The sequence below is a fragment of the Sarcophilus harrisii genome, chromosome 5 (assembly GCF_902635505.1).
Source record: "Sarcophilus harrisii chromosome 5, mSarHar1.11, whole genome shotgun sequence".
NCBI lineage: Eukaryota > Metazoa > Chordata > Mammalia > Dasyuromorphia > Dasyuridae > Sarcophilus > Sarcophilus harrisii.
The window spans coordinates 63,413,704-63,441,528 of record NC_045430.1 but is presented as its reverse complement, the minus strand read 5'-3'; the positions used below and the strand labels follow the sequence as shown (position 1 = coordinate 63,441,528).

Sequence of the window (27,825 nt, the reverse complement as noted above, 5' to 3'; positions counted from 1 at the left end):
GGAGTTTGGCTCCTTTCCTGCTGAGAGAGAAACACTAGGGCATTTTAAGCTTGGATCTCATTATCACTGAAATCTACTTTGCAGATACAATGTTTCTTTTTCTAATATTGTAAGTTTCTAGATTTCCTTCTGGAAAGGAAGGCAGTTGGTCTCTGGATCAAAGTGTCAGGACTATATCCTTTGGGTTCCTGGGGGAATAGAGCAACTTTATGGGTCTGTTTGTGTTGAGGTAAAGACCTCAAAGGTGTTTAGAGTTGCAATCTGATCTTCAGCAGGGGTCAGTGCTTGCTGAGGAAAGTTGATTTTAACTTAGCTAGAGATTCATGTCAGAAAATTTTGTTTCTTTTCTTCTCTTCTCTTCTCTTCTCTTCTCTTCTCTTCTCTTCTCTTCTCTTCTCTTCTCTTCTCTTCTCTTCTCTTCTCTTCTCTTCTCTTCTCTTCTCTTCTCTTCTCTTCTCTTCTCTTCTCTCTCTCTCTCTCTCTCTCTCCCTCCCTCCCCTTCCTTCCTTCCTTCCTTCCTTCCTTCCTTCCTTCCTTCCTTCCTTCCTTCCTTCCTTATGAGAGAAACTAATGTTTTGAAGAACAAAATAATAGTAATTGCGCTGAGGCTTTCCAAAAATTCACCCAGAAAATAGAAACTTGAACTACCTAGCTATCTGATCTAAAGGGGCAGGATTATCCATGCCTAAAATGGGCATGGAAGGGGAGAAAGATAACAATTCTTAGTTAAGAGCTGAGCCATATATGCATTTCCCTTTACTAGTTGCCTTCTGAAAAAAAAATCCTAAAAATTTTTTAGGATTTTTTCCTTTCTCTCTCTCTCTCTCTCTCTCTCTCTCTCTCTCTTCTCTCTTCTCTCTTCTCTCTCTCTCTTCCTTCCTTCCTTCCTTCCTTCCTTCCTTTCTTCCTTTCTTCCTTCCTTCCTCCCTTCCCCTTTCCTCCCTCCCTTGCTTCCCCTTTTCTCCTTCCTTCCTCCTTCCCTTCCTCTTTCCTCCTTCCTTCCTTCCTTCCTTCCTTCCTCCCTTCCCCTTTCTTCCCTCCCTCCCTTCTTCTTCCTTCCTTCCTTCCTTCCTCCCTTCCCTTTCTTCCCTCCCTCCCTTCTCCCTCCTTCCTTCCTTCCTTCCTTCCTTCCTTCCTTCCTTCCTTCCTTCCTTCCTCCCCCCTCTCTTTCCCCCTTCCCTCCTCCTCCTCTTCCCCCTCCTCTTCCTCCTCCTCCTTTTCTTCTCTCTCTCTGGCATTTGGGGTAAAGTCACTTGTTCCCATAGCCAGCTAAGTGTCAAGTGTCTGAGGCTGGATTTGAATTCATATCCTCCTGACTCCAGGGCTGGTGCTCTATTCTTAAGAAAATTTTTGTGAGTTACATCTGCTTTGGAAATCCTTCACTTTTCTGAAAACTCTCATTTTTGTGGAATGATTTCTGAAGTTCTTTTTAATGATTTGATGATTCCTCTTCCCCTGCCTTTCCTGGCTAATTGCTCTCCTACACCTTTCTAATACTCTTTTCCATTGTGATAAATGCAGCTGTGCAAGGCATTATAGAGTATATATTCAGTTTATTTTTCCAAAACTATTTGTTAATGCCTCCTCAATAAAAACCTGAGCTTCAGACCTGAAAAATTAAAGAGTCATTGGAGCTTTTTGTAACTTAGCACATAAACAGATGAACAAATATCAGAGGAACTTAAAAGGGACGATTTTTTTTTAACAGGAGGGGGAGGAGAAAGGTATAAAATGAAAAAGGGAGGCAGGCCCACTAAGTACTCAGACGCTGGGACAAAGCAGGTTTGGCCTTATACTTATTTTGTAATGATTTTAATGACAATGAAAAAAAAGAGATATTCATGCGGAGGGACTAACTCAAACTTGGTTAATGAATTAGTTGATTTTTTCAAAACTGAAAGGCAATATCAGAAAAAATGAAGGGCATGGCAATGAAGGATGAAATGACACCCAAGATGCCACCCACATTTGTGTAGTGATTCATTATATCTATGATCTCAGGTTGTTATTATTACCATTATTTTTACAAATAAGGAAAGTGAGGCTTTGGGCTGTTAAGTAGCTTGCCCAAAGTTACACAGTGTTTGAAGCAGGTTTTGAATCTACATCTTCCTTACTCCAGGTTGACTATGTCAAACTGCTTCAAGGCTAAAGGTTGAACATAGGTTCAGGAAAATTCTAGACAACTGGATTGAGCACTGAATCAATACAGATGGGATTTTCTCTTAAATATGACAATAAAGAAATATTAATAATTCTTTTCTATCTAGTTCGAATATTCTAGCCTGCAGCAATAATAGGTAAATATGAACAATAAATATAGATACTAAGTAACAGGGAGAATAACAAACACCTACCAACACCATGGATGGAGGCTGGAGACACTTGATAAACTCACTTCCAAATGTAAAAGTAGTAACTTGGATGATCATAGATTTGTTATTGGAAATCATTGATTCCAATCCCCTCAATTTAAAGATAAAGAAATGAGACTTAAAGAATTTAAGAGACTTTCCAAGGTTCCTCATATAACTAATATGTATCTAAAGCAATATTTGAATTCCAGTCCAGGACTTTATTCATTGTATCAACCAGCTTAGGTAATGTTGCTATGTCATTGGTTGAAATGTCACTAGTTGTAGTTATAAAGTAATTGGTTATAATGGTGTTGGTTGCAGTTATAATGTAGTTGGCTGTCTTTAATAGTATGACACATATAATGTCTCTTATAAATGAAATAAAATGGATTTTCAAGTCAGAATTATAAGGGACACTAAAATCTGACTGAAGAGTAATCAGCTGAGTTGGCAGTTGGAAGAGCTGAGAAGTCAGTAAGATCTACTTTAGATTTCATTTTGAATGAACACAGAATCACAAAATTTCAGTATTAGAATGGGACCATTAAAGGGTAAAGACTAAAGTCATTTAGTCCATCCCTGAGAAAAAGTCTTTTACAACAGAGCCAACAAGTGGACATCCAGCTTCTGCTAAAGACATTAAACAAGGCCTTCAACAGGAGCTTGAAACAGTTTATTCCACTTTTGAAAGAATTTCTCATCACTTGGGCAAACAGTTTAATAAGGACATGATTCAAAGTCTTGTTGGCAATGGAATATGGGAAGTATCATTCATGTTACACAGACACAGGAACTGCCAGCTTTTTGAAAAACTTTCCAAACTTAAATCTCAACCAGCCTTACTGAAAGCCTGTTAAACACCTATTCCTATTTTACACAGAAATGAACTGAGGCACAGAAACAGTGATATAGTTACTTAGCACACGTGAGATAATTCCTGAGAACTCTCTGCCTTTGGAGGGATAACAAGGTTATTAGAAAACCAAGCAAATAAAATAAAATAAAGTTAGATTTTGGAGAGCAAAATGATGAATACAAAAATCTAGTTCATCATTGCTAACTCAATTGTTAGGAAAAGGACAACACTTAATTCAATGAAGTAAACACTTATTATATGCCTATTCTGTACAGAACACTTTGCTGAGTCCTGGTTGGGAATGGAAGAAAAAGAGAACTTGGAACAAGAGACTGAAATGATGAAGCCAGACAGGAAAGAAATTTGACAATATAAAAGCAAACCAGCTGACTATAAGATTCTGGATTTTCAACGAAAAAACAACAGCCCAAAGAGAGAGGTTTAAATCTCTCTTTCTCTCTTGATTTCTGGGCATGCACCTTAGAGCTTTCATTGCTGGTTTCCTACACCAGAGAAAGTGGCTTTCTCTCTGGAGAAAGAATAACAAACTCCACAATCCTGCAACTACCCCTTCACACAAAGTTTCCTGAAAGAAGAAAAACTGTGAAGTTCCAGAGGTCTAAAGGCTTCACTTTTGTTCTGTTTTGTTAAGATTAGGTTAGTCCTTTGGTTTTTAGATTTTGTTTAGGAAGGTTTTGTTTTTGGAAGAAAGGAACCTCTTTTTCTTCATAATGGGAAAGGAGCAGGGGGAATCCAGAGTCCCCATTAGAAAGAAATTCTATTGCTCTACTGGGTGATACAAGCAGGGTACTGATTCTTTATGATGGCCATTGCTGGGCTGATGTAAGGTCATTGTGGTCTCATTTTTGATCAAGACAAATCTAGTCTATTGCTTTTTTTTTTTTTTGAAATTTGGCAAAAAACAAAAGTTAGGTCAATGGTGCAAGATGGTGGCTGGGCAACTGACTAGCAAAGTTCAATTTCCAGTACTTTCTAAACTCTGAGATTATTTTACTCTTTATCTGGGGCAAAATAACTAGAGGTGTTCAACTCCCAACCTTTGGCAGGGATTAGTCAGTAAGATGGCACAAGTCAAATTGAAGAGAGACAAAAAGGGAGGAGGAAGCAGATGGGGGCCTTAGGAGCAACTGCAGAAAATCTTGAGGCAAGGAATTAGGGACAATGCAAGCATGAAGCATTTCTGGGGAAGCCCTGAATTGTTTTGAAGCTAGGCTTCGATCTGTAACAGATGACCTTCCCCTCTGTGGGAAGGGGGGTGGGTGTAGATTCTACTTTTAAAAACTGCCCTCGTTGTAAATGATATTGTTTTAAGTGTCTTGTCAGTATGCTTGTGATAATGCATTAAAATCCAGCTGGCCATTCAAATCTGGGCCAATTCCGCTTACATGAATGCTAGTGATGAGATTAGGAATCAAAGGAGGACACCTGGAAAGGAAGTAAATTTAATGTTTTGAGATTTTATAAACTCAATTTGGATTTTGTCAGTGTAAACTGGCTGGGGGTTTGAGATGCTACATATTTCATTAAAAGTAGAGTATGTTAGAAGGAAGAAGAGAATAATATTCAGGGCCAGATTCCTCTTGATGCAAGGGCCAGGAAAAAGTCCCAGGCAAAGCAGTTGGTTTTCTTTTCCTTGGGTCAGCCAAAAAGATGGGTTGGGTTTGAAAGGAAAACCATATTCCTTGGAGGAGGGAGATGAAAGCAGGCCCTGCGTCTACAAAGGGAGGACTAACTTTCTCCCTCAGCCCTTTAGACAACTTAGGTTATTTTGCTCACTAGTACCACCTGATGCTTATACATTTGAACTACATGTGGTTTCTCTGTTTTTAAATTCTCAGGGTTACTGAAGAAAGACAAGAGATACTCTGATTTTAGAAAAATTTTTTTTGAAGTTTGTTTTCTCTTTGGATGTTTTTGAGCTTTGAACTGAATTTAGCTAAATTTAAAAAAACTTTTACTATTTTTTATTTTTATTTTATTACTTTTTTGTTTTTTAATTTTTAAATTTAATTTTATGTTTTTATTTTTAAATTTCATTTTCATTTTCTTTTTTTTTTTTATTTTTACCATTTTTGGAAGAATCCGCATGTTATAATTTGGATCGACTTTTTCCTTACAAAAATAAAAATGTGTTCACTGAAATCTTACAATATGATTTTTTAAATCCTATTAAATACCTATAAATGTGTTATTTTGTTTTATTTTATATTTATTCTAATCTCTTATTGATTTCTCTTCATCATAATCAGTTGTATTCAAATAGTAAATTTAATTGTGAAGTACATGTTTCAATGCAGCTAATAGATAAATTAGCTCTGGTTTTGATGAGAAAATTGAAATCTGAAGTCATTAATAATTTGTTCAATGTTATATAGTCATTTGCCAATTGAATAAAGGTCTGTCACTGTTAAAATTCCACTTATTTGCATATTTATTTTATAATAGCAAAGGGAATATGCAAATAGATAGTTTTACTTTATGACTTTAGCATCTTACTTTATAACTTTTATATAGAAAATTTGCTTTATGATTTACTGTTCATTATTTATAAATGCATATATTTATATATTTTATTTACATAATGGATAATTTATACTAATGAATATGCAAATAATAGCAATGTGATAGTGACAGATTTTTATTCAATTAGTAAATGCCTATTCACTAATTGAACTCACTTCATGAATGAAGAATAGTTTCAAATTCTCATTTTCATCACAATCTTAATTCATCTATTAGCAATATTGAAGTAGATTCTTCACATTTGTAATTTCGAAGTAACTAATCATGTCATATTGCTGGTTTGGCATTTAATTCAGTATTGTTGCTTGTCTATTCTGTTATTGTGGATCAATCTTTTATAAATATGGAATATGTCATGATAAATGTATTTTCATGCATTAAGGTTGTAGAATATTGATAACTAGAGTATAAAACTATAAATATTTCAAAAATATTAAAAGAATCTATGAAAATAGTTGGTGGACAGTAGCAGGACCAGGCTAGAAGAGATTATTAAGGATATACTCTATGAATTGTCAGATTCATTTGATCATTCAAAAATTCCTGATAAAATCCCAGTAGGAAATAGTACCAGGGAACTAGCCTGCAAATCTCCATCTGCAAAGGAGAGGTCCGCCATGAAATTTTCAACTTTAATGAGCAAAGTGGGTATCTTAACAGACTTGGAACTAGATGCCTCATATGTGGATGAGGCTGAGGCAAAATGCTTTCTCATTTGGGATGTGGAAGGTGGAAACCACATTGTTTAGGTCAGAAATAAAAAACCTCACTTGTGAGTTGTGATGTTTTAGATACCTGGGATCATATAGAGGCATATAGGGAATGTAAGCACAAGATTCCATGAATCATACAGAGAAACCTTGCCTGAGGGGAGGATCATGACTAGATAGATAGCTTACTGCAGACACATCTTGGAGGCTAAGAATCTTGTCAGAAGTGTTTAATGTACAATAGGACCACCGTGATAGAGCTGGCAGGTATTTAAGAAGGACATGATAAACTGTTTGATGGAAGGTGGCAGAGGAGTCATTTGAAAATAGACAGTCTCTGGGGAAAAGAAACACCAAATTCACATGTCAGGAATGTTCTGCTCTAACTGCTGAGATGGCATGTGCTAAATTTGGTGATTCCATTTAGCACAAAGGGAAATTGCTGCGTAAATCTGTGATGCAGGTGGACAGTATTCTATTCAGACTTGGTGGGAAGAGGAATGGTACTCTCTGAAAGATGAGACATGATCAGACTACCAAAGTGGCCAAATGACATTGGGGATGAGTGGATTTAAGGATATCCTTAAAGGGTATTATAGCCCAGAAAAACAAACAAACAAACATGGGTTTATGATAGACTAAGCTAGAGCTTATAAATTGGAAGAGATCAGACATGATAGTCGACTTCACAAATTCTGATTTTAACCACCTCAGGGTTACACTTCATGTGTATACACACACACACACACATACACACACACACATGTGTGTGTGTGTGTAAGCAAAACAGCTGCAATATAGATGCAGATAAAGATAATATAGTCAACATTTGCAGAAAATCTGGTGAGAGGTAACCTTGTGGATCAAGATATTCTTGGAAAGATAAAGGAAATGGAGATCAAGACAAGCTGATACATGAACACCACTATTAGGAGATAGAGAACAGAACAAACTACCTTCTGCAGAGAAGATTGCCATATCTCACAAGTGAAGTAACATTTGTAAATCACTTGCCACAGTGCCATGTACAAGGCACTTATTAAGTGATGAAGAGATCCATCTGCATTCAGAGAGAGGACCGTGGGAACTGAGTGTGGACCACAACATAGCATTCTCACTCTCTCTGTTGTTTTTTGCTTGCATTTTGTTTTCTTTCTCAGTTTTTTCCTTATTTCTTGATCTGATTTTTCTTGTGCAGCAAGATAACTGTGTATATATATATATATATATATATATATATATATATATTGAACTTAACATATGTTTTAACATATCTAACATGTATTAGACTACCTGCCAGCTAGGGGAAAGGGTCGGGGGAAGAAGGGGAAAATTTGGAATAAAAGGTTTTGCAAGGGTCAATGTTGAAAAATTACCCATGCATATGTTTTGTAAATAAAAAGCTTTAATAAAAAAATTTTTAAAAATACTTATTCCCTTTACTCTTTTCCTTTCCCTTCCTACATATAGATTGGATGCATTCTTTTTTTTTTTTAACCAAGGAACTTAAAATGTATTGGGAAACTAAAATACATAAATAAAACATGAGTTACAAAATAAACATTAAAAGTATGCACTAAAAATAGAGTATCAATTAAATATATAAATGCAAAGGAAAGAGAAGAAAGTATCGGTCAGAATCAATTTGACAGATTAGATGCATTCTTGATTAAAAAGACCATGTGAGTACTGCAGAAGACAAGATCTTTGAGAAAACTGTGAGGAGAAATTATTGAAAGTATTGGATTGACCAGAAAGAAATATTCTGAAGCTAAATAATATGTTAGTAAAAACTGACAAATATCAGTTTTGGTCAAGTATCTAGATCACCTTCTATTGTCATAGCAAGGTTTGAGCACTGACCAGAGAGAAATTACAAAATGGCCACATTTTGTAAGACTTGGCCACACATGCAAAAGTATGGTAACTAGACAGATCCATTTTTCCTGTTTGCAGATACTAGTCTGAAAAGCTTGAGGGTAGTCACATTACAAGAGAATAATGATTACAAAAAAAATCAACCATATGTGTCAGGAGAGGACTTAAATTGCTGTCCCAACCACAAGCTAAGATTTTTGGCTTTGAAGGCCATTATTGAAGAGACTATGTATATAGAACAAGTGTGGAGCAAGATAATCCACTGTCATATTTTGACAAGTCAAGTTTAATACTGCTTGTCTGATATGGGTAGCATTACCAGCTAACTATCCATTCAGCATTAACTATGGGCTGGTGAAGACTAGTGTGGATGCAGATACCCTATGTTGAAGACCACATGACATGAGAGCTATGGTGTGGTGTATTCAGGGAACTGGGTGATCATCAAATGGAAGTGTTAATTGAGAGCTCAAGATTTCCACCAGATTATCAGCAGCATACAAGCATCTCCTTTCATTGAACCAATTTTCTCTGCCTCAGTAAGTTGCCTGTAGGTAATTGGTGGCAAGAGCAGATGGATGATGAAAGACCATGAGAAATGGCATGAGCCAAGAAAAAAGGGAATTCTGCTAAGAAACTCAAATTCTTATTTTTGAAAAAGTACCTTACTATTGAAAGAATGCCAGAAGTTGGAGCTACTCAAAAGATATTTTATACTTGACTAAGACTGATTCCATACCTGGTACAAGGAAGTAATTGATACTGACCAACATATATTGTATCGTAGTTATGAAAACACTTGCACAATGATTTTGGACATGTCAAGCAAGAGTGAAGCTTAGAGTTAAAAAGAAACAGATTTTACTGACCCAATGTGGCAGCAGATGTCATTCAGAAGTGTGTTTAAAGAAAGGCATTGCCAACTTGTATTGCAAATTTGGGGAATATAAATCCTATCAAACCTTTAGAACTTATCTGCATTAGCTTTTTATCTCTGAAAGGAGGGAGTGAGAAGTGATATTTTAGTTGCCACTGATCATTGCAATGGGTATGCATAAGCATACTTTACCATGAACCAGAAAGCACCTATGGTTAGTAAACTCTTATGGCGGAAGTCTTCCTCAGTGGATAAATTCCCTTCCAGTATTCATACTGACCAAAGCAGAAACTTTGAGATCAAGTATCTTAGGTAAATGCAAGCTTTGCCAGACATCAAGAAATATGAAACCAACTTTATTATCCCCATTAGTGATTCTTCCCTTCACTCTCCCCTGCCACAAACCTAAGTATTTCAATCACTTTTGTTGGACACACAAGTTAAGGAACACTGAGGCTAGAACAACAATCTCAGTGCAGTCAACCAGATGGCATTTCTAGAACAGTTGTACAGCTCCACCAGGAATGTCACAGGCTTTACACTGTTCTTACTAATGTTCAGATAAGATCCACACCTACCTATAGATTTGTACTTTGGAGTCTCAGAAGATGGAGAGAATGCAAACACTTAGCATAGAAACTGAAAGTTGCCTAATGAGTCAGATCTTCAACTCAGAAGAGCTCTGACAAAAACAAATCAGTCTGATGCCTGGTTTTGTTGTGAAAAGACCATCAGCAAACTAGAAATGAGAAATTAGATATTTAGGGGCCATACAGGTTAGAAGACAAATGGAAAGCTACTTCATACCTAGCTGTGGAAAGATTTACAGAACAGCCCTAGAAATTGTTGGAGTCTTAGAAAAACGATTAACGAAATGTGCAATGGCAACTGTATATTGCTTAAAAGAGAATTAGCTGGACTCTCTGATGCTGTTATTATTTTTATTTTTGAAGAGAACCAACATCACGGGTGATGACTTGCCTGTAACTAAGTGAGATAGAGTTGTGCAAAATCATCTTTTCCAGAGTCACTCTCTTTTCCAGAATCATCAAAGCACAATTGTAGAACAAAAGTCAAGATCACTGGTGATGATCTAGGAAGCTCTAAGAATTCTGCTATGCCTGTTTCAGGTGCTGTCATGGCCACTGGAACCAATTGTTCTCATCTTTCCATTCCTTTGAGGGAGTTTTCATATCCGCTTGGGGTACACATTCTCCTAACTTACTGCCAGGTTTGAAGTTACCCTCAACCTGGTTTAGCACATGTATCAAAATGGCTTACTGGGTGTGGCCACTTGTGCATGCTATACAGCTCCTTGGTGCCACAGGTGAGAGTTGGGGGAAAGTTTTCACCCAAGGAAGATGAGCAGCCATGAAGAGGATTTGGCACTTCACACCAGTGGTTCTAGATTTCTAATACTCCATACATTCCACTCTCTGGTGTACAATGGAGATAAGTGATAGACATTTATTTCTGTAGTCTAAATAAAATATATAGCCCACTTGTTACACAGAGACTATCTGAACCAGATACTGGTTCAAGGAAATGGCATTTATAGTGAAGACCACTAGAATGCTTTTTGTATGTGGTAATCCAACAAATAAGAGTCAGCTGAACTACTTGAGTAGTCTGGTCATATGTTATCTGAACCCAGAGGCAATCCCTCCCTTGCTTAGAACTTTAGCCATAGAGACTCCTAGGGTAAATAGATATTCCCAAGAGTCTATGAACATAGGTAACTAGCCTATTCCCTCCATAATTTCCAAACTAAACTTCTAATTAGGATTATGATCAACCCAACAGGCATTTATTAAGTGCTTACCATGTCCCTGGCAGCCCATACCATCAATTCGTCCAGGGCAAATAGATCAGCTGATCACAAGAAAGCAAGATCTATCCAACCTGTGTCCAGATTAATTTAGGATGCTACAGGTAAAACTGGAGAAGTGGTTATACTAATGTTTAGCAATGTAATAAGCGCCTTGCATGTATTTGCATGTTCATTGATATGCTTTTCTTTCAACTATTTTTCTGTTTATCAGATTATATAGTAGTGTTAGGCAATTATTATGGGTATATTTATAGCTATATTTTTCTCTTATGTATTATAATACAGTTTCTTTATTCATTTATACATTAATACTAAAGCATGTTTGGTTATTTTGTAGGCATATTGATATTATGTTGCTCTTACTGCTGTGATAGGTTCATGCACCATGCTTGAATGTAATTTAGACATGTAGTCAATGAAGCAGCTTGCTTGCAGTGCTTTGAACTGTTCTGTCTTTTGCAGGGCAGCTATATAGTGCAGTGGATATAGAGCATCAGGTTTGGAGTTAGAAAGCCCCAATTTGTCTAGCCTCAGAAACTTACTAGCTATATGATCCTGGGAAAGTCACTTAACCCTGTCTGCCTCAGTTTTCTCATCTGCAAATTGAGAAAACCACTCTAGTATCTTAGCTAAGAAAATCCTAAATAGGGTCACAAAAAATTGGACATGACTGAATACACATATGTGCCTATTGCATGTATTGCTGAATATTTGTTGTGAACAGCATCTGAAAGTAATTTTCTGGAATACTGGGAAAATCTTTAGTGTTTTAAGTATTGAAATTTACTTTGTTTCTTTTGCTGTTTTTTTTTTTTCTGATGTCAGGTATATCTTAGCTGACTTTTCAAAAATCTGTCAAAAGGTGTGAACATGGAACAGAGGGAGATGAGGATTAAGCCACTTGCTAGTAGCCATTTCCATTTCTAGGATTCTTTGTGGGGATTTCAGACTTTATTTAAGGGCAAATTACCCAGATGCTTTAGACCCTAACCTTAGCCAGTATACCTATTGATAAGAAATGCAGAAACTAAACTGAGGTACAAAGAACTAAGTGGCAAGGAGGAGAAAATAGATGCTGTGGTGAACAGAAGTGTGTGTGGTGGGGTTTGTCAGGAGCCGGGAAGTTGAGGACAATGCAAGCATGAACCACTTCTGTGGGGAGCCCTGCCCTGCTCTTCCTATCCACACTCCCTTTCTCCATCTGGTGGCTATAGACAGACTGTGACTGCCACTTTTAAAATGGCTATCTTTGTAAATGACGTTGTTTAAAGCATTTTCCCAGCATAAATGTGCAAAATGTGTTAAAATTCAGTTGATCATTCAAATCTCTGCTCGTTCTGCTTACCTGAGTGCTAGTGGTCAGATTGGAAACAATGAGAAAATAAGAAAGCAGATTTAGATTATGGAGATTTTATGAACTTTAGATTTAAGCTAAATATTTAAATGAAGATACAGTATATCAGAGAGAGAGAGACAGAGAAAAAGAGAGAGAGAAAGAGAGAGAGAGAGAGAGAGAGAGAGAGATTGATTCAGGGTGCAATTTTTTCTAAAAGAAGAGTAAATAAGTCCTCAGCTTCATATAAGCAAATTCCAGGCATTTTTCATCGCCAGGGGTCAGCCCTATTGGTTGGTTTGGTTTAAAAAAGGAAGGCCATGCTCTCCAGAGCAGAGGAGCTAAAAGTCCCTAGAGCCTCCACAGAAGAAGGGAGTTTCACTCTACCAACACATTGCCAGTTTAGCTTACTTTGCACAGTAGCACATTCATAGCCAGTGGTATATGCCATTTATATACTATTTGGCCCAAGTCTTTGCCTTGGGGAAATGGATGGCTTTTTAATCTAAAGATTAGGATTCCATATCATTAGTGTCACAACTCTTCAATCTACAATGGCTTTCATATCCAGGTGAAACCTTAGATTGAGCATTTATTAAAGATTTACTTTATACTAGGCTCCTCAAAGATTATCTCTGGTTTATGGGGCACTGGGAGGCTTAATCTCTCCCCCTTCAAAACTTGTTCTTCATGAGTACTGTAAATTTCACTAAAGACATTCTCCTTACTATCATAGTTATCTTCTCCCAAGACCTATTTTTATAGTCACATTGTCACTATTACCTTTGTGTATCAGTGCTGAGAAAGAATAAGGTAGCATAAGAACTAGTTTCTTGGAAGGGTATAGCTGAAAGTTTGTAGAAATGTTTAAGATAAACTGCCAATTTAACCATTTTTTAGGAAGCCTCTTCTGCATATTTGTAGTAGCTCCAGCTGACCCATTTAGGGTTATATTGCTACTAACTTTCTTCTCAGTTGACTTATTTTTGTTTTAGTTCTCCCAGGGAGCTTTGTAGGCCCTAACTTGTATTTTTTGGAAGTTTTCTTTGTATTGGCTTGTGACATTCCTGAGGGACGCATATGCTGCTCTTTATCCTTTGTCTTTATTTACTCTATGCAGTATTTCTTCTGGGGACAGCCTCCAAAGGGAGGTTCTCCAAATTGGCTAGCAGCAGATTTTGGATCTTTCTTTCAGTTGCTTACTAGCTGTTTGACCTTGGACGAGTCACTGATTGCCTCAGTTTCCACAAATGTAAAATAAGAATAATAATAGCCTCTACTTATAGGTTTGTTATGAGAATCAAATAGTATTTTGTAAAAATTAAAGGACTATGTAAGTGCTATTGTCTTTATTCTTACTTATTACTACTTGAGAGAATGAGACCAGCTTAGATCATAGAAGTCAAAGAATTATTGTGTCAGGCATTCAGACTTAATTCCGTGGCATTTTGTATCTTGAATTGGGCAGTGTTAGATAGTATTTAAGGGCTGTATGGTTTAAATATCATGAAAGCTGAGACAGCAAGGTAAACCTTTCGTGGAGGTCTTTTGTACAAGTGAGGCAAATATCAGAAATTCTATTATTTGGAGTCTTCCAGCATTTGTCAACTCTTTAGAATTTGATTGGCTGTCCTGATGAGTAAGGAAAAGCTAAGACAAGGTGGAAAATGGCCAGGATAGTTTAGTATTTGTACTCATCTTTGAGTCCAGAAAGATTCTCTTCCCCCTGGGCTGTTAGAGTTGAGGGGGAGTGGAAGGGTGAAAAGCTGCTCTGGAGGAGTCAGAAAAAGTCATTCTCAAATCATATTTATTAAGAGTCTTGTTGATTTATGGGAAAAGCAGTTCAGTACAATGGAATCAGTTCAAGTCCCTTCTTTGACATATGCTAGTTTTGTGATTTTTGTCATGTTATTTAACTTTTCAATAACCCAGGCAATTCTTTAAAACTATAAATTACACAATAGCTACTGATCTCCTTTGGTGGATGGAGCTTGCTCACAGGGTTTTTCCTACATCAATAAAATCACATGTAAGATTCTTTCCACCTGAATCTTGTTCTGTTTTGGTTATGCAAGATCCTAAACACCTAGACTGTGTTCTGGATGCCTTTTTTTATGTTACATCACAAACTCCTTAAAGGCAGAAATCATTTTAATGAAGTTTCGTTTGGGCAGTATTATGCATAGAAAAATGTTTGACTATTGCTTTGAGTAATGAAATTGAGGATTATGATGGACATTCTGCCATCCCAGAAACATTTCAGTCTCCTTATCGGCATGGGTCTACAGATACAGGATGCAAAATAAATGGATAAAGGAGTAATTGAAAATAAGTGTTGAGAAAGAAAATCTAGTTGAGATATTTGCTTATTTTATCTAATGCTGGCATAGGCATTGGTAGCTTGGTTGGTAGCTTCAAGAGCTGAAGAGACTATCCAGGTCAGCTTGAACTATGGTCCTAGATATGATTTGGCCCCCACACTGTTCCTCAAAGTTCCCTCCCTGTGGCTACTGTTAAGTCAATGCTTTTTTTCTTGGAAGTAGTTTTATGCTGCTTGGTGTGGAGTATCAAAAGCCAATTATTACTAGCTAGATCAGGGGTGGGGAATGTTTGGCTCTCTGGCTGTATAAGGCCCATGAAATCATTTGGCCTGGTCCTGCCAAGGTAACAGCAGGCTATGATGAACTGAAAGCTAGGTGCAACAACCTCCCGCTGTTTGAGTTTTAAGTTGATAATGTTGTATGGCCTGTGAATGATGTTATAAATATCTAAATAGCCTTTGGCAGAAAAAAAATTTCCCACCCCTGAGCTAGATAGAGCTGGCCATAGTGCTTGGAAATGGAAGACCCTGGGAATTATAGCTACCTCTCAATTCTCTGTGATAAATGTAATGGGGAGAAAGAAGAAAATATGGGCAGAGGGGAGTCACAGATAATTAAAATCCATAGTGATTCATTCCTATGTCCTCCATTTTAATAAATTATTAAAACTTTCTTATCTAACCAACCTTTTACCAGAAAGCTGAGAATATTGAGAAAATGGAGGGATTTGAGAATCATTTCCTTTCTTGGTTGTGTTTTCTGGTATTAAAGAGTCCTTGTGTGGTCTGAAGGTAGGCAGTGGCAAGAGTAGTAAGATTAAGATTCAACCAAGTAAATCAAGCCTTTCTGACAATGAGGAGTTTGCTGTATATGTTATACGTGTAATTGATGTGTGGGGAAATGCCCTGGGCCCAGGGAGGCCTGGGGTGATTAGGAGCATTAATTTGTAGACATATCCCTACTTAGTCATGTTTTAACATAAAGGCTCCCCATGAGTAGAGGCCCTTAGTTTACATGATTGAAAATGGGTATAGACAACTATGATGGACTTGCTTCTTCTCAGAGGTTCAGTAATCCAAGGCAATCTCAATAAATTTTGGATGGAAAATGCCATCTGAATCCATAGAGAGAACTATGGAGACAATGTAAATCAACACATTTTCCCCCTTCTTGTGGTTTTTCCCTTTTGTTCTGATTTTTTCTTCTAGCATGATTTATAAGGAAATATGTAAAAAAAATGAATGTACATGTATGACCAAAAATGTTTCTACATGAAATAGGGCAAAGTAAAATTTAAAAATTAAAAAAAAAAAAAGAAAATGAGCATAGAATTTTGTGTCCTCCTTATAAGAAGGGGTACTTTATAGGGGGAACTTGTCACCTGTGTATCCAAATTCAGGAATACTATAGGCATTAATTGAGATTCCATTCCAGGGACCCCATAGTCTTGTTCCAAATTTAGGTAGGTTTAGGGGTGATTATTTGGGGGGTCCTTTCACTGCATATTTCTGCCTCCCTTCTGCCTTAACACACCCATCTCCCCTCTATCCCTTTCTTCTAGGCATATGATCTGAAATTAGATGACCTTTTTCAAAGGCCTACCTACCTTGGGTTTGAATGCAATGAGTTTCAGGATCATCTCGACAGTGAAGAGGCCAGTGAAGAGCATGTTGAGAATGTTCATGGCAATTTTGAAAAGACAGCTTTGACCGTAGTGCTGGGAGGAAGGAATTTCCAGGGTACAATGAGAATGGAGTCTGTGTCTTACCTATTCTTGAGCATAGTTTTTTCAGAGTTTGATTCTTATCCCCAACAACAACATTAAAAAACAATAACAAAAAAACAACCTTCTCACCCCATTTTTACACTCCCAAGAAGCTGATCTTGGACACATTGTATCTTCTAGTTGACAGATCTTAGAGCTTCTTTCTGTCTTTGATACCACTGAAAAACATGAAGGCCTTAGTGGCCTTGGATCACAGCTTCCCTTCTTAGATTGGGAAGGAAAAATATGATGGAGACCTCAGCTACTATTTCTGTAAAACACAGAGAGCCTTAATATGGGACTCTGTTCTACCTACATAGAAGGGTTATTGACTCAGGCTCATACACCGCCACAACTCTAGAGCTAGTAGTCATCTATTTCAACTTCATATAGTATAGATGAGGGAATGGAAGTTTACAGAATTGAAATGACTTTCCAACATCACAAGGTAATAATAGAGGTGGGATTTGAAGCCAGGTCCTCTAACTCCAGAGTCTGACTTCTTTCAAAATGGCATCTATATTCCATGTTTTGTAGGTAGCAATGAATGGATGGGCTGAATTCTATTTTCCTTTTACTTGCCCTGCCTTTCTTCTCTCAAAGTAGGGGGTCCTTCAATGGGACCCACCCTGGAAAAGGGTTATGTTCTTCTCAATGAAGCAGTCACAGCTGTGGGCAGGACTGCTGCTGATCTCCATTCTTTCCTTTTGGCTACCAATTGAAACTGGTGAGGTTCATGTAGCTTTATCTATTTCTGTCCCTTCCCTAGTATCAAGGAAGCGTCCACAGCCCCTTCAGAACTATTTTCAGTACCCTCTGCCCCCGAGACGTACCTGCATGGCCAAGCAGATGGTGTTGAGAAGGATGAGGACGAACATCAAGTATTCAAAATAGGTGGAATTGACCACATACCACACTTTATACTGGTGTTGGTTCTTGGGGATGTACCTTCTCAAGGGTCGAGCCTTGAGAGCATATTCTACGCACTGTCGCTGTTGGGAGTAGGGGTAGGGAAGATGGGAGAGAAAAGAAAAAAGAGGTCAGTTAGTAACATGGAGTGATAGGAGAGGGAGGGGGTTCAAATCCCCAGGGTATATTATACAGGAAACCAGAATTGGCTTGTCCTGCTTTTGGAAGTGATAGGAGGAACTTTTTGCTTTCCAGTCCTTTTCTTTCTTTCTTTCTTTTCTTTTTCTTTTTCCTCTTTCTTTTATTCATACATGTACTGTTTTTATTTTTCTAACTCCTTTAGGGTTTATTTTCTTTTAAAAACGTTTATTTTCTTTTTAACTTGTGAAATAAAGCAAGCTAAGATTTTGTTTGAAAGACCAAAAAGACAAAAGTAATAATCTCCTTGCTGATTGTTTTCTTTGCCATAGTCTCCTCCAAGGGCATCCAGGTCTTTTCCCTTTCTTTACTTTCTTAAATATTTCCTGTTTCCTAGAGTCTGTAACCCAAGAAAACACTTCCAAAATGTTGATAGGTGATAAGATCACTTTGAGACTAAGTCTTTCTTACTGTAATTAACTAGATCTTTGTCATCTCTACACATATATATTTTAATTTTCATTTCTATGCTATAATCCTAACTAGTGGTAAAAATTTTTTTTGTTTTTTGTTTTTGTTTTTTTCTGTATCCTCACCCAACTTCTAATGTGACTTACTTAATATTTCTAGATAATCAACATTAATTACTTGATTTAATCTCTTCATTTCCCCCTCCTTCCCAGTCCTATTCCTCTCTCTGAAGAAGTTCCATGTTTCTTGGTCAGAATATAGTTCTTATACTCCCAACCATCCTCAATTTAAGAGTTTCTATCTCAGTCCTTGGGACTGGAATATCATATGCTCAAATTGAAAGTCTTTCTCCTTGGTCTTGGGCAAAGGCAAGCTTCTTTCTTACTAAAAGACAATTACTTTCCTCTCTCCCTCACCTCCACTCATTGGTATTTTTACTTTATCAAATAAAAACTCTCATAACTGGCTGAATTGTTATCTTCATCTTTCAAAAGCTGGTTACTCCAGAAAGTCATCCTTGATTTCTTCAGATGGTTAAGCTCACATCACATCACATTTTGTTTTGTAGCTCTCCAAAGTACTTATGGTGTAGTACAGCTCATCTCTAATGAAAATGCTTGTGCTAATAATGAAAGTGAGATCTAGTTTTTGTGGTCACTAGCTTGGGGCTCAGATTCACTTCAAAATAACTTGGTGTTCTAAAGATGGAACATCTCAAGGAGACCATAGAGGTTGCACAGGACACATTTTTTAGGATTCTGACTAGGAATATTTCTTTCCAGATGATTAGTATTTTTCACTATTTGTTAATTTTTCCCCATTTATAGATATGTCCAAAGCAAGTGTCAAAGGACTTAGGGGAAGTGTGCTTCATATTCTCATGTCAAGTATTACAAATTAGACACCTTAAATTTGAAAATTTAAAAATAAATCCATCTCTGCTATCTATAACTTTATAATATTAAAGTTATTCTGGGAAAGGAGTCTAATTTATGTGCATTGGGCAAAAGAACTTGACTTTTAAAAAAATGAATGTTAAATTCACTTAGTGTGTTTAGCTTAATCCAAGAAGTTTTGTAATTTATGTGCATATGTTTGTATATATGGTTATTTATCCACCTATGTATTTATTTATATCTCATTCTTCCATTAGACTATATTCTTTGAGGAAAGGGACAAAATCTTACCTGAACTTTTCATCTTGCTTAATTCTTAGTATAATGTTTTGCAATCAAGTTCCTTAAAAAATGTTAATTTCTTGTGTGACAATTATTTGGTAACTGTTTTCTTCCCACAAAGATTTTGTTTCCCTTTACTCTCTGGTGTACAAAGTTTTTCCTTAATAATTATTTCTGTGGCTCTTCTCTCCTCACATATCTACTCCAAATCAGAGCTAAGAGATAAAGGGCCAATTTGGTGACTTGGACTTTGCGATTCCTTTGCACAGTGTTTCTGAAAAGGAACCCTGTTTCCCCAAAACTTTAGTTCCTTTCATAATAGAAAACAGGAGAAGTTATCTTAATGCTGTAGTTTCTCTCTTCTGTTACTTCTCAGACTAGAAGTTGAGTCATAGGATTTAGTTTAGAAGGTACCTTAGAGATCCTTTGTTTGCATTCATAATTTATGGATGCAGAGCTTCAAGCTGAGAGGTTGAGTAACCTATACATGGTCACTCAGGTAAGAGATAGAAACTCAGAGCTTGATTCCAAGCTTTCCATGAGCTATGGTATTGCCCACCCTAATGTATCTTTTCCTTTTCTTGTCTATCTTGTGTCTAGACTTGGAATGTCAAATGTATTTTCCTTCCTTCTTTTGGGTTTTCATCTTTTTATTTTTTGCTAGGCCTTTGGGGTTAAATGATTTGCCCAAGTAGTACACACAGCTAGGAAGTGTTAAGGGTCTGAGGTCAAATTTGAACTCAAGTCCTCCCAACTCCAGGGCCAGTGCTCTATTCACTGCACCATCTAGATGCCCCTTCTCTCTCTCTCTCTCTCTCTCTCTCTCTCTCTCTCTCTCTCTCTCTTTCCCTTCTCCCTTAGGAAGCTACCTGGTTCTTGTCCAGTTCACAGTTCTTGTACTCCTGTTCTCCCTGCTCCTGGAAGGTGACAATGACGAAACCCACAAAGATATTCATCATAAAGAAGGCGATGATGATGATGTAGATGATGAAGAAGATGGAGATCTCTACTCGATAGTTGTAGATGGGTCCCTTATCTTCAGTGTGTGAGTCGATGGATCGGTATAGAAGCCTGGAGGAAGAGATGAATCCCACAGAGTGAAATGGAAAGACAATATCTCTCTGAGGACTTATAATGTATTTGGTACTAGGGATACTTAGGAATTGGAGTTTTGGACATTGACTCCAAAGTTCTGTAAATATTGAAAGAACCTAACTGAAAATTAGTGTGAGTCCATAGACTTACAACTCAAAGGGAATGAGGCTGAGTCTAAAATAAATCAGATTGTGAGCAAATAAAGATTTACATAAAAATGACAATGTAATCTTGAATGCTTATACCATACTTCTTTAGAATACCAACATGTAATTATTATGCCTTATGCCAGTGCTTTCTAAATAGTATTCTATGGAATGGAAATAGGGGTTCTATAGGAAAATATTGATTCTTGTAATATTTCCCTTTCAAAAGTATTAATTAGGAAATTATATATGTCAAAAACACTTCTTCATGTGCCATTTTCATTTTAAAAATAGATTTAATTCCACCTTTTATTGTTTAAAAATTCTTTAAGTTCCTCTTTATTCTGGAGACATTTTATAAATTCAGGCATTGTGGACCAGAATTTTATATGTCAACATATTTTAAATCCCAGGAAAACAGTATGGTATAGAATGAGTATTTGATTGAGAGTTAGCCCACTTGAAGTCTTGGTCTTCTGACACTAGTTATATGTCTTTAGGCAAATCATTATAACCCTTTGAACTTCAGTTCCTTCATCTATAAAATGGGGATAATATTTATTTCACAGGGATGTTGTGAGAAATATGCATTATTAGCTGGAAGTACTATAGAAATATGAGTTATCCATGTTTAATATATATTGGATTACTTGCCATTGAAGGGAGGAGGTAGGTGGAAGGAGGGGAAAATTTGGAACACGGGTTTTTGCAAGGGCCAATGTTGAAAAATTATCCATGTACAAGTTTTGAAAATAAAAAAGCTTTAATAAAAAATATGAGTTTTCAAATGAGAGAAGTGTAATCTTATGCTCTTATCTTTTTATGTATTCTATGTTACTTTGCATTTGTGTTATCACCTTGATTAAATTATACATTTCATAAGAGTTGGGACTGTGCTCTGTATACATCTTCGTAGCTTACCACAGTGCCTTGTATTTGATGAACAATGGGCATACAGTTGATGATGACAACCACTAGTTTCACCACAAGCTGAGATGCTGTCCCCTAAATGAGAGACATGCTAGAGACGAGTGGTGATGAGATATGTAGGCAAATTCTAAAAAGTTATGAAGAATCTCATCTTAGACCCCATCCTAACCTCATTGCACAAATAATGCTGACTTTTCATCCAAAATCTAATTTTTTTACCATAAAATATCTGTATATTTCCCATTGTTAAAACAGCTGATCTGGAGAGTTTAGAAGGGGTTAATATTAGAATTAAAAAAAAGGCAGGTGGTCAAATGGGTCTTATTCAGACATACTTTAATGCTTTAGTGGAAAAGTTGATAGACAAAGATACAAAGGCTATTTGGTACACTCTTCTAAAAGTTTTTAAAAACTGCTTTTCTTCTATTGCTAGTGTAGATAACAGTTTAGAAACAGCTCAGAGGTACATGATTTTAGTGAAGAAGGGATGCTCAGAGGTACCTTATTTCAATGAAGTAACATTTCAACTCTTATTACCCTAAAACATTAAAGTATTAATCTTGGAATCTTTGAATACTATAGGATCTACAATCTAAGGAAGTTTCTACCCCATGGTACATTTATCTATGAAGGTGTGTTAAAAGCTAAGTTTATATCTAACATGGTCATCACTCTCCTGGATCATCAACTAATCACTGATTTATCACAGAAACTTGGAAAGTATTGAATTTAGAAGGAACTTGAAGTGACTTCATCTACCTTTTTTTTTTAAAGTGGGTTTTGGGTTAAGTGGCTTGCCCAGGGTCACACAACTAGGAAGTGTTAAGTGTCTGAGGTCAGATTTGAACTCAGGTCTTCCTCACTTCAGGGCTGGAGCTCTATCTATTACACCAACTAGCTGCCCCTCATCCACTCTTTTCATGAAATGAATTCAATTTAGAGAGGTCAAATGATTTGCCCAGAGACTAGCATATGGTAGAGTTGAGACTGGAACATGGGTGTCCTGATGCTACGTCTGGCACATTTCCCACTATGCCATGCCTCTTATTATAGGCAATTTATATGCCTGAGGCAGTGCTTGGGGAAGTGTTAGGATAGGGTCCCTGCTGTACAGTAGATGGTCTACAAAGGATATGAGTATGTATGGCACAGGAAATGGGGTGATCAGGGGACTAATGCCCAATTTCCTCTCTGGGCATCAAAGCTGTGGGCACATTGGTTTTCATACTCACTCTGGCCACCCCTCAAAGGTGGAGACAGTGAAGAGGGCCATCATGGCAGTCAAGACATTGTCAAAGTCAAATTTGCTATTCTCCCAACTTCGAGGCTGAATTATGGGATGATCTACCTCACCATCTTTGTACGTGATATAATTGCCCCTGAGAAAGGAAAGATAAATTAGTTTCTTCATTTATTCAATCAAGAAAAACTAATAAGCATTTACAAAGTGGAAGGAAATGGAGATATAGCAATAAAAGGAAAAAAACCACAGTAACCATACTTGAGACAAGTAACTCAGGAATACCTCATCCTTCCCCATCATTTTTGTCAGTCAACCCTGGGCAATGAACAAAGCCATTAGACTCCTGAGTTAAAAACTGGATAGCTGTACAAGGGAGGCAAAAGGATCTTGTAGTTGCTCATAACTGGTGATTACTCTCATAGTTAGAAAAGGGGCACTATATTCTCTCGAACTGTGTGATTGTTGCTTATCATTGTGGCTCCTGTTTGTTTGTGTTGGAGCCTGAAGCACTTGTTAATTGTATGAAGGGAATGGGAATATGATATTAGTGGAAGAAGGGAAATCCCTAGTGGTGTGAGGTTCTAACAGTGAATAAAAAGAGACATGATTGAATGAAAACTAATATTATGTGTTAGTGACAAAGATGATTCTTCTGGCACAAATCCCTGGGAGCATGGATGTGTCCCTATGGTGTACTTTAATTTGGGAAGTATAGAACAAGTAGATATTAGAGCTAGTTGGAAGATGGTGTCATTTCTGAGTCTCGAGACTATTATGTAGCTCTGAATCTCCACCTGTAATGATTATCAGCTGCTGGTGACACTGATGACATAGTTCTGACTATTGTGATATCTGAGTATCATAATTCTGAGAATCCAGTAGTCTTTACATAGGGAAAAAGATTTAGGGGTGATGCAATCACACCTCAAACTTGGAAAGTGATTGAATTAGAAAATTCATATGAGTGGATTTGTAACAAAAGCATGTCAGGCATCTATACCTGTGCCCACCAAGCTATGCAAATTCCTTAAATGTCACATCATATAGCAAAACCTCTGTGGGTTTTGCTACAGTACAGTAATCGGTGGGATTCTATATGATGTCAACAGAGACAGATTCCCAAATGGGATGTCTGAAGAGGTCTATTTCAGGCCATATTGGTCTTGGAGAAAGAATAGAATGTTTCTCCTCGGTTGCCGGTCCCAAGCCATCAAGTATTTCTTCTGGGGAAGACTGACCTTTGAATTGACTCCACACTAAATTATACTTACTTGCATTCTGCCTCAGTCTGTTTGGAACTGTCTGTGCAGGTGTAGAGTTTGCCCTAGAGGATCAAGGGAAATTTTAATTAATCAAAAAATATTTATTAAGACATGTTAATGCATAGTTTTCAGTACCATGGAGTTGGAAAATAAGACTAAACTATAAATACAGGCAGAATTCTGAAAGATGATCAGCACAGGAAGGCTTCAGGGAGAAGTTACTTGGACCTCAAAACACAAATAACATTTGGACAGAAGTGATTTTTGGATGGAGGATTAGGATGAGAGGATTTTAGAGTCACAGAATCGTAGAATTGAAATGAATTTTAGAGACCCCCTTAAGTCCAGGAATTCTTAACACAGGGGCTATGAACTTGTTTCTAAAACATATAACTATAGCTTTTGAAAAGTTCTTATTATTAGGAATTTTTCCTTTTATCAAGATTAAATGTGTCTCTCTACAACTTCCAATCCACTATTCCTCATTCTGCCCTCTGGGAACAAATAGAATAATTGAAATCTCTCTTCCCCATGACAGTCCTTCAAGTATTTGAAGACACCTCTCATGCCTCAACCTCTCTCCTCCTGAGGCTTCTTTTATTCAGACTAAACATTTCCTGTTTCTTCAATCAATCAACAAGTATTTTATTAAACACTTTCTTAAGCTAGTCACTGTGCTAAGTGCTAGAGATACAAAGAAAAAGGAAAATTAGTCTCTGCCATTGAGGTACTTATACTATAGTTTTTCTGGTACTCATATTCTCATATACATGGGTGAGGCAACATGTTTGTGAATAGATGCGTGCAAGATACATGCAGAGTAGATGGAAGGTTGCCTTAGAAGGAAAGGTACTGGCAACCAGGAGATTAGGAATGGTTTCTTGCAGAAAGGCAAATTTAAGATGTCTTTTTTTTTTTTTTTTTTTTTTTTTGGGACAATCAAGGGAAATGATTTGCAGTGTCTGAAGTCACATTTGAACTCAGATCCTCGTGACACCAGAGCCATTATTCTATCCACTACACCACCTAGATGCTCTAAGCCGAGTCTTAAATGAAGTCGGAGAATCTGAAAAGGGGAAGCGTGCAGGGAGAAGACTCTAAGAATGGAGTGAAGTAATTGCAAAGGTCTAGAGACAAGGGAGGGACTGTTGTGTGTGACAAATATAACAAGTAGTTCAAGATGGCTGGATTGGAAAGTGTGTGGAAGGACATCGTGTGAGAACACCAGAAATATGAGCCTAGTTTTGAGGAGCTTTAAATGTCAAAAAAGAGTTTATATTTGATTCCAGAGAAAATAGGAAGTTACTGGAGTTTACTGAGCAGGGACATGACATGGTCAGAATTGTACTTAAGGAAAATCACCTTGGTCATACTATGGAGGTAGTACCTGGAGTAGAAAAAAATTTGGCAGAAATATCAATTTGAAGGCTATTGTTATAGGGTCTAAACTAGGGGTGGCTATGTAAATGGAGAGGAGGGGACATAAACAATAGATGTTTGTTGGTAGAAATGATAGCAGATTGGATACGTGGGATAAATAAGAGTGAAAAGTTGAGGGTGAGGCTAAAGTTTTGAACCTGGGTGACTCAAATTATGGTACTGACATCAATAGTAATATGAAATAAACCTATAGATGTGGTTTAATTAGGATGGAATAGAATTGGGCTGTCGTTTCTTATCTTTATATTATACCTCTCCTTGCGTAGTTTAAGGTTGTATTAGCACTTTTGATCGCTGTATCAAACGAATGACTCATGTTGACATTAAAATTTATTGAAGTCTTCAAATTATTTTCAGATGTAGTCATATCTGATCATGCCTTCCCCACTATATTCATGAAGTTGATTTTTTGAATCCAAACATAAGACTTTGCATTTATTCCTAGTAAATTTCATCTTGTTAGATTTAGTAGAACAATCTAGGTTGTGAAAAATATTTTTATATCTTGAATCATTCATCAGACATGGGAAAAAAGCATGGAGTTCTCTGTCTCCAATCTTGTCTATTGCTTCCAGCTTTATGTTTTTGTAAATTTGTTAAGTATGTCATCCATGCAACTGATCAAGTAACTGAAAAAATATCAAACAGGAAAGGAACATACAGATCCACAGGACACTTCATTAAAGACCTCCTTCCAAGTTAAGATCTAAACACTAAAGACTCGTTCCTCTTAGGTCCAGCCATTTAACAGTTCTGAACCCAAATAATTGCACTTTTATGTAACCCACGTATCTCCTTCTTGTCCATAAAAACAGAGCAAAGCACTTCTTAAAATGTCTGTTAAATCTAGGTTAATTGTTTAAAAAAAAAAGGAAATTTAATCTGATGTGACTAGTATTGATAAAGCCATGCTGGCTCTTTGCAATCACTATTTTCTTGTCTTGATGTTACTACCATCCTCTTAATAATACACTTCCAAATTTTGTCAGAAATTGAAATCAAATTCACTGGCCTATAGATGTTGCAAATTTACTTTCCTTTTGTTGTTTTTTTTTTTAAATTGAGAGAACATTTGCCCTCTGTAGTACTGTAGCTCCTCCTCTGATCTTCCAAAGATCACAGCATTCTCAGCTACCAGTTCTTTGAGGAACCTAGGATGGCATTCTTCTGGTCTAGAGATTTAAAATTATCAACACTTAGATGTTCTTTTGTAACCTTGGAGTTCAACTTCCTGTTAGCCATTTTCATTCTATTCCTTTACAATCAAAAGACTGTTCTTGGCAGGAAAAAAAAGAATTAAGGTAAGAATTGAGTTATAATAGCTGATATTTACATAATTTTTAAAAATTTTCAAAGTGGGAATTTTTGCATACACTATCTCCTTTGAACCTTATATAATCTTGTGAAGTAGTTACTAATAATAAGTATTAATGAACTAGTAATAAATATTATTATTATCCATTTTACAAATGAGGAAACTGTTTTCCCTAAAGTTTCACATCTAGTATGAAGGAACTGGATTTGAACCCCAGCCTTTCTGAAGCCATCACTTTGCTATAGACTCTGCCTTCTCTCTGCTATCTTTTGTCACTGGTTTAACTGTGCTAAATAGTAATCCTAACTTGTAATCAATTTTCCCCCTTTCCTACAATAAAGCTCAACCCCCTTCTTTATTTTGCTCAGCTTTCCCTATCCACTTTACCCCATTCCAAGCTTTTGAGCTCTTCATACTCTTCTTACATGACTATAACTTTTTTTTAATTCATCTTCAGTAATCTATCCTTCCACCTTTTATATGTGACTTATTTTAAAATCTAAGTAGATTGGCTAAGCATGGTGATACATAACTTACAGTCCCTACTCCTGAGAAAGCTGGGTTCTGAACTGCAATGGACTAAAGTTGATTAGATATCTACAATAATTCTGACACCAATCTGGGAAGTCTCTGGAGCAAGAGACCATCATGTTACCTAAGGAAAGGTAAAGCAGTCCAGGTTAGAAAGGGTCAGGTGCATGAATATCAGGCTGGGTGAGACCTAGAGATCCTGTCTTGAAAAAAATAAACTGTATTTTAAAAAAATCTCAGTAGGCTAATGAATCTGTGTAGATAATTTCAGATTTCTATCTCCTTTTCCCTTCCTCTTAGAAGGGCAGGAGGCAAGGAAATCTCAGGTGAAGAGAACAGAATGAGTAAAGGAAAGGAGGTTGGAATTAGAATGACATGTTTAGAGGCCTCAGGAAAATGACTTGACTAGCATGAAAAAGTGTGCCATAAAGAGTGGTTAAGGATAAGTTACAGTAGGATTTGGGAGTTAGGAAGAGTGATACTTAGATCTGAAAAAGACAATAGGGATACACTGTACCTTCTTGAGGAGAGTGAAACATTTTTAAAGGGCTATACTTCCCTATTCCCCAACTGAAAAAGATCTTTGCATTCTCATGACTTAGGGAATGCCTGGTAGGAGGCAGGGAGTGGGGACATAGAAGCCGAGCTGTAAGGAATGGCTCTAACCTGACTCTTGGTTAGAAGTGTTTAGTGAA

The 27,825-nt window shown here is 36.9% G+C and overlaps 1 protein-coding gene across 2 annotated transcripts in view; it reads right to left on the bottom strand.

Moving 5' to 3' along the window:
* Positions 1-27,825, bottom strand: part of LOC100926503 (voltage-dependent L-type calcium channel subunit alpha-1C) — a 342,775-nt gene that overhangs the window by 82,856 nt on the left and 232,094 nt on the right. For both annotated transcript variants that reach the window (XM_031937793.1, XM_031937792.1), the window contains exons 23-27: positions 23,854-23,906; positions 22,572-22,718; positions 20,038-20,239; positions 17,306-17,464; positions 16,314-16,424 (exon numbers count right to left, since the gene is read on the bottom strand). In XM_031937793.1, the coding sequence (XP_031793653.1) occupies positions 16,314-16,424; positions 17,306-17,464; positions 20,038-20,239; positions 22,572-22,718; positions 23,854-23,906 (672 nt within the window). The remainder of the gene's footprint in view (positions 1-16,313; positions 16,425-17,305; positions 17,465-20,037; positions 20,240-22,571; positions 22,719-23,853; positions 23,907-27,825) is intronic.